This window comes from Rattus rattus, chromosome 9, assembly GCF_011064425.1.
Source record: "Rattus rattus isolate New Zealand chromosome 9, Rrattus_CSIRO_v1, whole genome shotgun sequence".
NCBI lineage: Eukaryota > Metazoa > Chordata > Mammalia > Rodentia > Muridae > Rattus > Rattus rattus.
The window spans coordinates 63,480,594-63,494,794 of record NC_046162.1 but is presented as its reverse complement, the minus strand read 5'-3'; the positions used below and the strand labels follow the sequence as shown (position 1 = coordinate 63,494,794).

Sequence of the window (14,201 nt, the reverse complement as noted above, 5' to 3'; positions counted from 1 at the left end):
TCCAAGGATCAAATTCGGTTCCCCCAGCTTGGCAGCAAGCCAGTTTACCTGCCGAGCCATCTTGCCAGCCCACAAAACAGTACTCTTAAATTTTTAATTACTAAGGGTGGGAAAGATGGCTTTGTGGTTAAAAGCACTGGATAGGGCTGGAGAGATGGCTCAGTGGTTAAGAGCGCTGACTGCTGTTCTTCCAGAGGTCCTGAGTTCAAATCCCAGCAAAATCACATATCTAAAAATTTTTATTATTAGCTGGGTGTGGCGGTACATGCCTTTAATTTCAGTACTTGCAGTACTAGCAGAGGCTAGCCTGATCTACATAGCAAGTTCCAGAACACCCAGGGCTATATATAGAGAGATCCTGTTTCAATAAAATTGTTATCATGTGGGGGTTGGGGATTTAGCTCAGTGGTAGAGCGCTTGCCTAGGAAGCGCAAGGCCCTGGGTTCGGTCCCCAGCTCTGAAAAAAAGAACAAAAAAAAAATTGTTATCATGTGAATGTGTGTGTGCAAGTGTGCACATGCCTGTGTCAGTGTGTATAGTCAGAGGTGTGTGTGGTCAGAGGTGTCTTCCTCTATCACTCTCTGTCTTCCTCCTTTGAGACAGGGTCTCTCAGTGACACCCAGCAAGCCCCAGTGATCTTGTCTCTGCAACCTTCAGCACCAAGGTTCCAGTGCATATGGCTGGGCCCAGCTTTTTGTTGTGTGTGCAGGGATCCAAACTTAGGTCCCTATACTGACATGGAAGGCACTCTTAGTCACTGAGACTTTCCCCAGCCCCAACACCGGATCTGATATGGCAGAGTACCCAAGAGATCACCAACAGTTCTAGGAGTGAGGTCTAGGTCAGGCAGAAACTTCAGGGAGGTAAACAGAGAGCCCACCAGAGGCTAGCCGAGTTCAAGCCAGCTCCGTGTTACTCTCCCATGCTCTCGAAGCTGCCTCTTTCTGCTGCTCTCTCCTGAGTCTGTCCACAAGAAAACAAGGTCAGAGGGTGTCTTAGTCAGGGTTTTTTTTTTTTATTTATTTATTTATTTATATTTTATACTGTCACTGTATTCAGACACAATTGCAGAGGGCATTAGATTTTATTACGGATGGTGGTGAGCCACCATGTGGTTGCTGGGAATTGAACTCAGGACCTCTGGAAGAGCAGTCAGTGCTCTTACCTGCTGAGCCATCTCTCCAGCCCCTTAGTCAGGGTTTCTATTCCTGCACAAACATCGTGACCAAGAAGCAAGTTAGGGAAGAAAAGGTTTATTCAGCTTATACTTCCACATCGCTGTTCATCACCAAAGGAAGTCAGAACTGGAACTCAAGCAGGTCAGGAAGCAGGAGCTGATGCAGAGGTCATGCAGGGATGTTACTTATGGGTTTGTTTCCCCTGCCTTGCTCAGCTTGCTCTCTTATAGAACCTAAGACAACCAGCCCAGGGATGGCACCACCCACAATGGACTGGGTCCTCCCCCCTTGACCACTAGTTGAGAAAATGTCTTACAGCTGGATCTCATGGAGGCATTTCCTCAACGGAGGCTCCTTTCTCTCTGACTCCAGCTTGTGTCAAGTTGACACACAGAACCAGCCAGTATAGAGGGTAAGGTCCTTTTTAAGGAAAGACTTTCATCCTTCAGTGAGTCCTCCCCTTAAGGTGCAGGAAGCCCAGCTGAACCACAGAACCTAGACAGAGGCAGCTGCAGACCAGTGCCTGCTCCCACTCTGTCCCTGGCCACTGTAGACCTAGCACCTCCAGCCCAGTGCTATACTGGCGCAGAGTTCCTGCCACCCTCTCGTCCCTAAGTCTCATTACCAGGTTACGGAGGGGCAGACACAGGCTGTGGCGCTCAGTCCTTCAGCCTGTGCCCCAGGGAGGTGGAACGGGAGTTGAATGAAGGAAGGGCTGTATCTGTCCCTCAGCCTTGCACAAGTGGCCCCCACAGGGCGGAAACAAACAGGTCTTTGCCTTCTAACCTTTGCCTTCTGGCCATTGCCTGGATCAAAACAGAAAGGGCGGCTCCCTGTCAGGATCTCTGGTGGACTCTTCTGAAAATAGAGGCACAGAAGACACAGCCTTTGAGAGCATCCCTTGCCCCGAATCCTGGCAGGGTCTTCTGGTGGACCTTATAGACAAGTACAAAACAGGATCTGCCTCCTGGGCACTGGAGGGTGGACCAGCTCACCAGTGAGGGGACTCATAGGGGGAGCACAGGACCCAACATTCCCTAAGATAGGAATAAAGTTCTGGAGAAGGGGGGTTGGGGATTTAGCTCAGTGGTAGAGCACTTGCCTAGCAAGTGCAAGGCCCTGGGTTCGGTCCCCAGCTCTGAAAAATAGAAAAGAAAAAAAAAAAAAGTTCTGGAGAAGGACAGCGTCCGACTGAACAAGGGACTGACCTGAGGGCCATAAGGAGTTCTGTGGAAGGGGCAGGGGGTGACAGAGAAGAGACCAAATGTGTTCCAGATGTGAAAGAGACACTTGGCAATGGACGGGCTTCCCAAGAGGGGCCTTGGCTTCTTTACTGGATGATTTGCAGGTTCGAGGTGGGACTCAGAGGACTGATCCGGGGACTGGAAATGGGAAGGGAGGTGTCTCTAGGAAAGGGGGAGAATGTGAGTGCCCATTCTGAAAGCCACAGCTACACGGAGAACGTTCTAGAAAGCAACATGACCCTGCGCATTACAGGATGTGAAGAAGCCAGAGAAGTGGAAGCCCAAAAACACCCAAGGGAGTTTCTGACCCCGAGGTCACTGGGCAGGAGGGGAGATGAGGCAACAAAAAGGTGGCTCGAGGGCTCACAGGGGTGGGGCAGTGGAGTGAGAGAGAATGTCCTTTCTAGGATTTAGTTTAGGGGCGAAAAATAGGCATGTGGCTTAGAACTTTTGACTCCCCAGAAAAGGAGGTATCTAGGCAAGGGCTGTGCAGACTGAGAAGGTCGGGCAGGTTAGTGGATTGTTACTTGAGGGCTTATCCGACAGGAGTCCCTGAAGCCCGCAGGGCATGTAGCCTGGAAAGGGTTTAAGAGGCATTCTTAGCGGATCACCTTGTCTGAAACCCTCAGAGCGGTCCATTATACCCTGACCTCCCCCACCTCGGCTCCCACACACGGTGCACGTGTGACAGCTGCAATCTTTCACCCAGGAGCCAGAGGTGATTAAGTAAGAGACTTAACCCTTCTGGAAAATCAAAATTGCAAACCTGAACGCAAAGATGCGACCCCAGGACAGTGGACATTGCAAGAGAAAGGGGCGCTTTGCGTCACATGTTATTCCCTTGGCGAACTCGGACCCGCACCCGGACCTGCACCTGCCGGGTCAGGAATCACCCGTGGAGGCTCTCTGAAGTCCATGGTGCGCAAGATTGGATCCTCGGGGTTATGGTACACTTGGTGAGGGTTCTCGGAAGGGACCCGTGGGGTCGGATCCGGGTCAGGGCCTGCTCCTGTGTGCCAGAAGGGAGGAGAAAGTGAGTGCCCGGGATATAGAGCTACAAGGCAAGCTCGGCACACAAGAGAGGTACTCAGAATTACACCGAGAGGTTCTGAGAGCTCGCTGCAGGTCGGCTGCACTAAGGCGCGGGCGCCGACCCTCATCTCTCCCCCTCCCCCGCGGGCCGCTCCCGCCCCCACCCCCTCCCCCTTCGCCGCCGCCGCCCAGCGTCGCCGCTGGAAAGTTTGCAGGCGGCTGGCGCGGAGCTGGCGCCGACCCCGATCTCAGCGCGGCGGAGACCAGTAGCCGCCGGCGCCCAGATCCCAGCGCGCTCGAGGACCGCGAGGAGCCCAGTCCTAGCCCCAGCAAGTGAGCACAGTGAGCACTAGGGTCGGGCCCCGAGGGGACGGTCCCAGGTGGTCTATGGGGTGCTGGAGCACGGGCATGACCTGGGCGTGCAGAATGGGGGAGCGGGGAGCTGGGCGTGCAGAATAGAGGAGCGGGGAGCTGGGCGTGCAGAATGGGGGAGCGGGGAGCTGGCCCTCGAGCCTGGACGTAAGCCAGCTGTCCCTGAGGTCTTTGGTGGTTCTCACCTCCGTCTAACACCTTAGTTTTCAAACCGGGAAATGTGTCCTTCTGTCATGGTTAGAGTCACCTGATTCCCTAACGGTCTCCGGCAGGTTAAGGTTCTCAACTTCTCCTTTCTGTTCTCTGGGAGCGCAATCTGGGAGGTGGGAAAGGGTAGGTGCAGGCGTGGCTGTCTCATCAAACGCCCAACGCCCAACGCCCAACGCACTCCAGCTTCCAGCCCCTCATACCCCAATGGCTCGCCCATCCCCTATGTGTCCCCGATCTCCAGGACTTCCTTGCAGTGTCCCAGTCTTGCCGGTGAGATGTGTAAGCACCGTGCAAGAAGGGCTCTTCTTCCACTGCTCACAATTTTTCACTTTGACCCCTGCGAGCGCAGGTCACTCACTGCCCTTGTTCTGCTCCAGGCTCCCCAGAGACCCCCTTCCCACTTCAGACCCTCGAAGTTTTCTGTCGCGAACCGACCGATCCCTCACCTCTTGGTTCTCGCATCCTCCGAGGATCGGCCAGGGATATTTTGCTGTTCTTCTGTCTTGGAGACATAGAAGGGGGACTCTGAGCTCACCGGAGTCGGTGGGTATCTCCGCCCCTTTTCCGGGGAGGACTCAGGAATTAGGCTTTGTCACAGCCTGTGGCCCCAGATCCTGTCCCTTGCCATAGGACTATGACCCGGTCTAGTTTCTCTGTTTTGACCAAAACACCCTTCCAGTTGATAACTCTGGGGATTCCTAAGATCAAAAAAATGTCGCTACCACTCCAACTTTGGCTCCTAAGGAACCAAGAGGATCCCCCCAGGATGCTCCCCCCTTTGGCCGCTGGGTCATCCAGCTCACACCCTCGGCCACCTGCAGAGAAAATCGGTGGCCACACTGCAAACACCCAAGTGTCCTTTGTCCTGTTGGAGCTTGCTGGGAGGGGTGGTGGCATGGGAAAATGACAGTCCAGGTGGCTGGAGTGCCAGATATGTGCTGTGAAGAAGGGGGCTTGATCTAAAGGCAAGACAGGCTGACATATTACTTACAGACTGGTTCAGACTTGCATCTTCCAGATTTCACCCACAGTTAGGTCTCACAAAGCCTGAGACCTGAGTGAGATTTCAGCAGCCTAGTCTAAGAAGGGGAGAGGGTAGAGTCTCCAGTCTACCGTCCCTTACTCACATCTGTTCCCTGCCAGGGAGGGTAATAAGGTGGAAAAAGGGCCAGAATTGCAGCTCCAGCCACAGGCGCTCTAGCGCAGCGTCCACACCTGGCTGCGTCACCCAGAGTATTTATCAGAGCTGATGGGCTCTGTCTTGGTGTCAGTATTTAACCCTACTGTGGGGACAGGAGACAGATTGCACAGGGCACAAAGATTGCAGTCCTAGCCTACTGATGACACAGCCCACTCCCTTTCAGGGAAAGGGAAAGGGTGCCTTGTTGGTCTTCATATGTTGGTTGGCTCGCTTCACAGGATTTGTCTGGCCAGACATTCTCTGCAGAGAGACCTCAGTGTCTCAACTTCATGGAACTGAAAGTCAGCCTCATGTCCGTGATGCTCTCTATCTGACTGGCTAGAAACTGCCCCACCATTGTTATTCCATCACAGGACTAGAGAACTCACCCACTTTTGCCACTTTTGTATGAGGGACCCCGTCAGAGGTTACAGAACCCTGAGGAATCTAGCCCTGAGCAGTTTTTGAGCCCATCCACTGTGGTCTGAGCAGAGCTGGAAGGAAATCCTCAAGGGATCTGGTCTCACCTTTGTTATTCTTTGTTACTCTTTGTTGCTCTTTGTTACTCTTTGTTGCTCTTTGTTACTCTTTGTTGCTCTTTGTTATTTCTTACTTTTGGATTTTTTCTTTTCTTCTTTCTTTCTTTTTGTTTCTTTGTTGTTTGTTTGAGACAGGGTTTCTCTGCATAGCCATGGCTATCCCACACCTCACTCTGTAGACCAGGCTGGTCTCAAACACTCAGAGATCCTCCTGCCTCTGTCTCCCCAGTCTGGGATTAAAGGTGTGTGCCACCATCTCACAGCTATTGAACATTTACATTTTCAGCCCTGGGCTGCTGAGGCAGAGCTGGGTTCTAAGGACCGTCCTCCCCCACTGTCTGGATCTTCACCCTTGCAGGATCTTGAACCACATCTTTCCCCGCCATGCCCCTTCCCAGCATTTCCATTCTCCATCTACCCAAGCAGGTCATCCCTTATCACTGTCACACTGCCCTGGAGCTTTCCCACCTCTGCCCTTCCTCTTTGATGCCTCTTTGGGTCTCTATGAGACCCCAGCAGCTCTGGGGTAGAGGCCAGGCATAGTGTGTGAAAGCCAGTTCCTGGCTTCTGTCTTCTCCATACCCAGCCCACTAGTAATCTGGGACGGTTTGATGCAAATCAGGAGAATCATGCTACTTGGTGACCCCAGAGGTAGGGACACTTGAACTGCCTTCACCTCTTCAATCTGTCTGCTGCTTTGTCCCCTGTAGGAACCCTCTACTCTGAGGGTTTTGTGTCCTGAGGTTCAGGTATCAGAGACCTGAAACCCTGGGTCTTGACTCTAGCTAGACCCTGTTGACCAAGGGCTAGGCTCAGGAGCTCCGTAGTAGGTCATGAGCCAGATGTGTCGGAAGAGGACATAAGTACAGGAGGGTAGAAGTGAAGGGGGCCTCTCAAGCTGCTGTTTCTAGAACTCGATTGGGCTCATCACAGCAGGCTGAAATCCAGGGGTCCGCTCTTGTGACAGTTGGGTTCTTCTCTCACATCCCCACCCTCTCTCCCTCCACCCCGGGGGTCATTGTATGTAGTCCTGTCTGGTACTGAACTTTGGATAGTACTCTTGCTTCCACCTCCTGAATGCTAGGACTACAGGTATGTGCCACCATACCTGGCTCTATCTTGTATATTTTGTTTGTGGGTACACAGGACAGAGGCCCATCTCAGTCCTAGGAGCTCATAGTTTGACTTCTTTTTTTTTTTTTTTTTTTTTTTTTTTTTTTTTCAGAGCTGGGGACCAACCCAGGGCCTTGCGCTTGCTAGGGCAGCGCTCTACCACTGAGCTAAATCCCCAACCCCATAGTTTGACTTCTTACAGGCCCCAAGAAGGTCTTTGCAATTCTGCCATGAGAATCCACCAGAGCTGTCTTAGTTAGGGTTTTACTGCTGTGAACAAACACCATGACCAAGGCAACTCTTTTTTTTTTTTTTTTTTTCCCGGGGGTGGGGGCCGAACCCAGGGCCACTGAGCTAAATCCCCAACCCCCAAGGCAACTCTTATATGGATGACATTTCACTGGGGCTGGCTTACAGGTTCAGTCCATTATCATCAAGATGGGGGCGTGGCAGTGTCCAGGCAGATGTGGGGGCTGGAGGAACTGAGAGTTCCACCTCTTGTTCCAAAGGTAGCTAGGAGAAGGTAGCTGATGTTCATGGTTTCTGCTGCCCAGGATTTGTCACTGGCGATCCCACATCTTACAGGAAACATCAGGCAGAGGTGTCCCTCGTCTGGGCCCTGGCTAGAAACTGCCCTGGAATGAGGATCGAGTGGCCATGGACCTGGGCACTGGACCCTCGCTCTCTTTATCTGAGGTCAGATTGCCTGGCCAGTCAGCTTTCCCAGGCTAAGAATAGGCGGAGGTGTCCAGGACAACATAACTGAGGAGAGAGGGAGTGGCTGAATTTTCGGTGCCACTCTGAGAGATTTGGGTGACCAGATAAGGAGGTGATTGCTTTCAGCCAGCCAACCCCGTGTAGCAGGAAAACAGTTGCCCATACTCACCTGTCTCTGAATTGGCACTGCGAGCTACTCATGTCTCCTCCCTAAACCTCAGCTCTGGGGAGGCCTTGGGCTCAGAGGCTTGGTTCTGGGGAGCAGGATGCTCTGTAGATCCTCTCCAGACCCCACTATTCTGGTTCTCCGCAGCCTGAGGAGAGGAGCACACGCCCCAAGGACCCAGGCACCCAACCAGATGTGGGGGGGTGGCCACCCAGAGGCATGCTCCTCACCCAGCTCCACTGTCCCTACCTGCTGCTGCTGCTGGTGGTGCTGTCATGTCTGGTGAGTGCCATGCACCCCACGCACCTGCATGGAGGAGGGTTGGCTGCTCTGTACACAAGTGCTGAGAGCTCTCTGGTTGCTTGCCTACCTGTTTCCCAGCCAAAGGCACCCTCTGCCCAGGTAATGGACTTTTTGTTTGAGAAGTGGAAGCTCTATAGTGACCAGTGCCACCACAACCTAAGCCTGCTGCCCCCACCTACTGGTGAGTCCCACCTACAGACTCCTGTGTCCCGACACCCTGCCTGGATGTACACTCAGAGACCTTATGGGGATGTAATAGTAATGGCTGCTTTGTAATGCCCAGCCACTTGCCCCCAGTTACAGACTGACCTCCAGAGGCAGTGGCTTCCCTAAGGCTGTATGGTCAGGAAACAGTAGAAATGCAGAACTGCCTCAGGGTTGGTCTGCTCTGCTCTCCTCCCTGCTGGAGGCTGCCCTCATCCCCAGCCAGCTGATGTCTGCTGTCATCGCTCACACTGGGCAGACAGTGAATAGGGACAGGGCAGGGCAGAGAGACTGGGTCTTCCCAGTCTCAGTTGAGGGGGATGAGTGCCTGGGAGGGAGGGAGAAGGATGAGGGAGCTATGCTACGGCTGGGCCTGGAAAAGGTGCCAGCCAAACTGGAGTCTGACATCTGACAAGGAATGTATTACCAGGCAGGAGGGGCCAGTGAGATGGCTCAGCAGATAATGGCCCTTGCTCTGGGACTCACAGTGAAAACGGATAAATGATCCTTGCAAGTTGTCCTATGATCCTGTATGCTGGTGTACACACTTGTATGCTTCTGAGTGCATGCACATGTGCACACACACACACAATAAATAAATGAACAGATAAATGTAAAAAGCTTTTTACAAATTTTTATAAAAGACACATAGAGGAAAGACACAAAATGGGGTCTGTGCACATTTGGGATGGGATGTCTTGGCAAACACCAATGTTGCTGGGCTGGAGAGGGTAGTCATGGAGTCTAGAAGGCAAGATAACCAGCCCGGGGATGCCCCTTGTGGCCCACATCAGGGAGGCAGCCCCTATAGATGCAGGCTCGGTGAAGTGGTGTTGATACTCAGGGGGCTTCTGGTCCCTCCTCCATCCTCCTTCACCTTTACAGAGCTGGTCTGTAACAGAACTTTCGACAAGTACTCCTGCTGGCCTGACACCCCTCCCAACACCACTGCCAACATTTCCTGCCCCTGGTACCTACCTTGGTACCACAAAGGTAACGGGGTAGTGAGTGCCTGGGAGGCTGAGGGTGCAGAGCCTGGGAGTGGGCTGACCAGAGCTTACACCCATGTCCCAGTGCAGCACCGCCTAGTGTTCAAGAGGTGTGGGCCTGATGGGCAGTGGGTTCGAGGGCCACGGGGGCAGTCATGGCGCGACGCCTCCCAATGTCAGATGGATGATGACGAGATCGAGGTCCAGGTCAGCTCTGGAGGGTGTGGGGTGGTGTTGCCATGGGGTTGCGTGGGGCCAGGGGATATGGTACTGCCCAGCCCCACTCCACCTCTGGTTTGCAGAAGGGGGTGGCCAAGATGTATAGCAGCTACCAGGTGATGTACACTGTGGGCTACAGTCTGTCCCTGGGGGCCTTGCTCCTGGCGCTGGTCATCCTATTGGGCCTCAGGTACACTGCTGTCGCTCCTAGCTAATACCCAGTGTGGTGAGGGGGGCAGAGGGACGGGGCAGGAGTGGTGCTGAGACATCGTCATATAGGAAGCTGCACTGCACCCGGAACTACATCCACGGGAACCTGTTTGCGTCCTTCGTGCTCAAGGCTGGCTCTGTGCTGGTCATTGATTGGCTGCTCAAGACACGCTACAGCCAGAAGATTGGAGATGACCTCAGTGTGAGCGTCTGGCTCAGTGATGGGGTGAGACCAGATCTGACTGCTCCCTAGCCTGTGTAGGGTGGCGGGCAGGGTGTCGTGGGCTCCACTTACGCCTCACCTTGCTCAGGCGGTGGCTGGCTGCAGAGTGGCCACAGTGATCATGCAGTACGGCATCATAGCCAACTACTGCTGGTTGCTGGTGGAGGGTGTGTACCTGTACAGCCTGCTGAGCCTTGCCACCTTCTCAGAGAAGAGCTTCTTCTCCCTCTATCTGGGCATCGGCTGGGGTGAGTAGGCTTGTGGGGGATGGGGAAGGAAGCTAACAGGGCCGTGGGATAACAACTGCTGCTTCCCACAGGATCTCCCCTGCTGTTTGTCATCCCCTGGGTGGTGGTCAAGTGTCTGTTTGAGAATGTCCAGTGAGTATGAGCTAATAGGGTGGGCTGGTTGATGCTGGTCTTTGTAAAGTGACCCTGGGGGGAGGGTCAGGAGGTGAGGCTAGAAGTGTGAATCCAGAGTCTGGACCTGGGGTTCAGTGAAGACTCTGTCCTTTCCTTTCCAGAGGCACTCAGTAAATCCCAGCAGATAGGGAGGGGCAAGGAACAGAGAGCTGCATCCCCCTAAGTGAGCAACTGGTCCCTGCAGGTGCTGGACCAGCAATGACAATATGGGATTCTGGTGGATCCTGCGTATCCCTGTACTCCTGGCCATACTGGTGAGGAAACAAAGCCCCTGCTGCCATCAGCAAGGAAAGGGTCACTGGTCTGGCTTCCCCAGGTCCTTCCTTCATCAGCCTTCTGAGGCTAAGGGAAGAATACATTCTACCCAAAGGATGGAGGGTGGGCAATTCCAGCACTCACTCAAGAAGCTGTACACGCTGGGCTGTGGGTCAGGTTGCCCATTCTTGGCTGAATGCCTGCCAGCCCCAGGGCCCTGTGTCCAGGGCTCACCTGGCAGCAGCCTTGCTTGTAGCAGGGACATCTGAGGGCCATGTAGGACACAGGAAGTTCTCGGGCTGCCCTCGATGTTTGTCTTCCTCACACAGATCAATTTTTTCATCTTTGTCCGCATCATTCATCTTCTTGTGGCCAAGCTGCGTGCCCATCAGATGCACTATGCTGATTACAAGTTCCGGTGGGCAGGGGCCAGAGCCTGGGTCCAGACTGGAGAGGGATGGGGTTGGGGGTCAATGTCTTTGTGGGGGAAAGCCCAGAAGATCTTGCAGGGTTCTCAAGCTCTGCCCCTGCAGGCTAGCCAGGTCCACGCTGACCCTCATTCCTCTGCTGGGGGTCCACGAGGTGATCTTTGCCTTTGTGACTGATGAGCATGCCCAGGGCACCCTGCGCTCCACCAAGCTCTTTTTTGACCTGTTCTTCAGCTCCTTCCAGGTGAGTCTTCATCATAGACCATCCCGGGGACACAAGAGTGCTGTCCCTGACCACTCTCTTTCTCCAGGGTCTGCTGGTGGCTGTTCTCTACTGTTTCCTCAACAAGGAGGTAGGTGAAGCTGGGAACACAATCAGAGCTGGCCATCAGGATGGCCTTGCCCTGTCTGACCATACCTTCATCCCCATTATTACAGTTGCATGCGTCGGATGTCAGGTCCCCTAGGTCCTCAGGGAGTTCAGGGTTATGAGATGGTCCCCGCCTTTCCTGGTGACAAGTGGCCCTGCTGAACCCAATGTAAAACTTGCCTTGCTTTGGGTCTGCTTAGATTGAGGCTGGGCACCTCAGAGTGGCCCAGTCAGGATCCTAACGAGGTGGGTTGGCAGCGAAGCCCTACCCCTGGCTCCTCTAGGTGCAGGCAGAGCTACTGAGGCGTTGGAGGCGATGGCAAGAAGGCAAAGCTCTTCAGGAGGAAAGGATGGCCAGCAGCCATGGCAGCCACATGGCCCCAGCAGGGACTTGTCATGGTGATCCCTGTCAGAAACTTCAGCTTATGAGTGCAGGCAGCAGCAGTGGGACTGGCTGTGAGCCCTCTGCGGAGACCTCATTGGCCAGTAGTCTCCCAAGGCTGGCTGACAGCCCCACCTGAATCTCCACTGGACTCCAGCCAGGTTGGATTCAGAAAGGGACTCACAAGACAACCCAGAAACAGATGCCTGGCCAAGGCTGAAGAGGCAAAGCAGCAAGACAGCAGCTTGTACCATCCACACTCCCCTAACCTGTCCTGGCCGGGTACAGGCCACATTGATGGGAGTAGGGGCTGAATATGATGGAGTAGCCATGCTATGAACTATGGGTGTTCCCATGAGTGTTGCCATGTTCCATACACACAGATATAACCTTCAGTAAAGAGCTCCTGTAGGACCTGCTGTGCATATCTTGGACAGCGGGGCTTGAAGCACCAAGGAAGGTGTTTGGGAGGGTGGGTAAGCTGTGGACGGGCACCACACTCAGCAGGTAGAGAGAGCTAATGCAATCCAGGAAAGAACTGTCTCTGAAGTGGTGCTTTGAGGTAGCAGCTCACTTCCTCCAGGACTCCCCTGAACCTAAGTTGCCCTTTGTGGAAACGTGTGTGATAACAGGCTCTTGACTCAGCCCTGTAAGTCAGAGCCTCATTGAGCAGAGGCAAGTCCAGAAGGGGACACGTGAAGGGCTGTGGTCAACTTCTAGGGTGGTCCCTTTGGCCGTTGCTATGATGCCTACCTAGTGGAGTGTGGAGATGGGGTGGGGGTGGGGAAAGTCAACCAGGTACCTCTGTTCAAGTTACTGGTAGAAAATGATACAGGACCCTGGGGGAGGGGTGCACACAGCCAACATCAGGCCACGTGGGCTGTAGCTGTTCAGGCAGAGCCAGGCTAATTGAAGCAAATGAAGGGACAGGAGGCCACTCAGGAAAGGTAAATAGAATGACTCACCTGCCAGGCCTGGCACTGGGGCCTGAAGGGGGCCTTACCCTGCCACCTTTCCAATACCTGGATGCAGCAGGGAGGGAAGTGAGGAGCCTAGTGGGTGCAACCCAGGTGGGCGTCTGAATTACAAGGACTGGTGGGAAACAAAGGTCTGGAAGCCTGCAATGTTGGCTGCATCTGCTGGAGACTATAGGTTCTTGACTTTGCAGCCCTAGGAAGCTCATCCCAGAGCTCCACGATCCAGGCCCCAGATCTTGACTCTACTTTGAGCCTTGGACACCTTGGTGCCTGCCGTGGGCACAAAGTCATTCCGAGCCAGCACCTGAGTACATGCATTCTCCTTCACGCCAGCTGAGCTCAGGGTTGGTGACTGCCTTGGGGGTTGCAGCTCACTTGGGGCCTCCTGACAGCCCTCCCCATCCCGAGTCCCTCTGCCCTTGTCCTCCTTCACCCCGTCTCCATCTCTGTCCCCAAGGGAACTGGTGCAGGCTGGTTCAGGCAGGGAAGAGGTAGGAGCCAGGTAGGTTCACCCAGCCAGTGACTAGAACTATGACCAGACAGCTCCACAGTGGTGGGGCAAGTCAGCTTAGCCTGGTGCCGCACAGCACAGCATCGTTTTATTTCAGGAGACCCTATCCCTTCCTCATGCCTCTGTCCTCTCCTTCAGACCTGCATCAGTCTCCTTCCCCCAGAGGAATGTTGGGTGCTATCCAGCAAAGTGTGTGAGTGAGCACAGGTCCCTTGGAGGGGACACAGGAGTGTAACTATGAAGGAGGTGTGGTCCTGTGTGTATGACAGGTGGGGCAGGCATATAGATGTTCAATGTTTCAGAAGGATGTGAGTGACCGAGTTGTGTTACAAGGAAGATGGCTTGCATGGGTCCCTTAGAATCTGGTGTGTGGACATTTCTACTACTAAAATGACAGTGGAAACTGAGGAAACAAAAACAGAACAACAAAAGCCACTGACCATCGAGGACTAAACTTGGGAGTTAAGCTGTGGACTAAAGGAGGGAACCTTAGACCAGAGGGCTCCAGAATCTCCTGAAGAGAGTGAAAATGAACAGGGGGGTGGAGTTCAGGCTCTAGGATGGGATACAGGAAACAAGGCAAACATAACCAGATGTGATGTGATCGTTCCAGTACTTAGGAGGTAAAGGCAGGAGGAGGAACTCAAGGCCTGGAATTATATATCAAGTCAAAGACTAGCCTGGGCTAACTAAGACTTTATCTCAAAAAACAAAACAGAAGCCCTAAAGATACCTGCTGTATTCAGCATACACAGAGATAGTTGGGTCTCTGTGATTTGGGGGCCAGCTTGTTCTGCATGGTGACCCTGAGGACTGACAGCCAGGGCTATGTAATGAAACCCTGTCTCAAGCAAACACCAGTAACAAACCCTGAAGGACAGAGGACAGAGAGCAGTGGTAGGATGCCTGCCTGCCATGTGTGAAGCTGTTACATCCCCAGAACCACACAACAGGCAG

At 53.7% G+C, this 14,201-nt stretch overlaps 1 protein-coding gene across 1 annotated transcript; it reads left to right on the top strand.

Moving 5' to 3' along the window:
- The first annotated feature begins 3,769 nt into the window (after positions 1 to 3,769).
- Gcgr (glucagon receptor) lies at positions 3,770 to 12,170 on the top strand. Its single transcript, XM_032914028.1, has 15 exons — positions 3,770 to 3,796; positions 4,414 to 4,579; positions 7,899 to 8,033; positions 8,133 to 8,235; positions 9,144 to 9,251; positions 9,333 to 9,454; positions 9,550 to 9,656; positions 9,746 to 9,902; positions 9,988 to 10,147; positions 10,219 to 10,279; positions 10,506 to 10,575; positions 10,906 to 10,994; positions 11,110 to 11,248; positions 11,316 to 11,357; positions 11,659 to 12,170. The coding sequence occupies exons 3-15, from the start codon at positions 7,971 to 7,973 to the stop codon at positions 11,893 to 11,895; spliced, it is 1,458 nt and encodes a 485-aa protein (XP_032769919.1). The 5' UTR covers positions 3,770 to 3,796; positions 4,414 to 4,579; positions 7,899 to 7,970; the 3' UTR covers positions 11,896 to 12,170.
- The last annotated feature ends 2,031 nt before the right edge of the window (positions 12,171 to 14,201 follow it).

Coding starts and splice junctions, on each gene's coding strand:
- Gcgr (XM_032914028.1), top strand. CDS start 7,971: ATGCTCCTCACCCAGCTCCACTGTCCCTACCTGCTGCTGCTGCTGGTG. Junction 8,034..8,132: donor TGGTGGTGCTGTCATGTCTG/GTGAGTGCCATG, acceptor CCTGTTTCCCAG/CCAAAGGCACCCTCTGCCCA. Junction 9,252..9,332: donor CCTACCTTGGTACCACAAAG/GTAACGGGGTAG, acceptor CCCATGTCCCAG/TGCAGCACCGCCTAGTGTTC.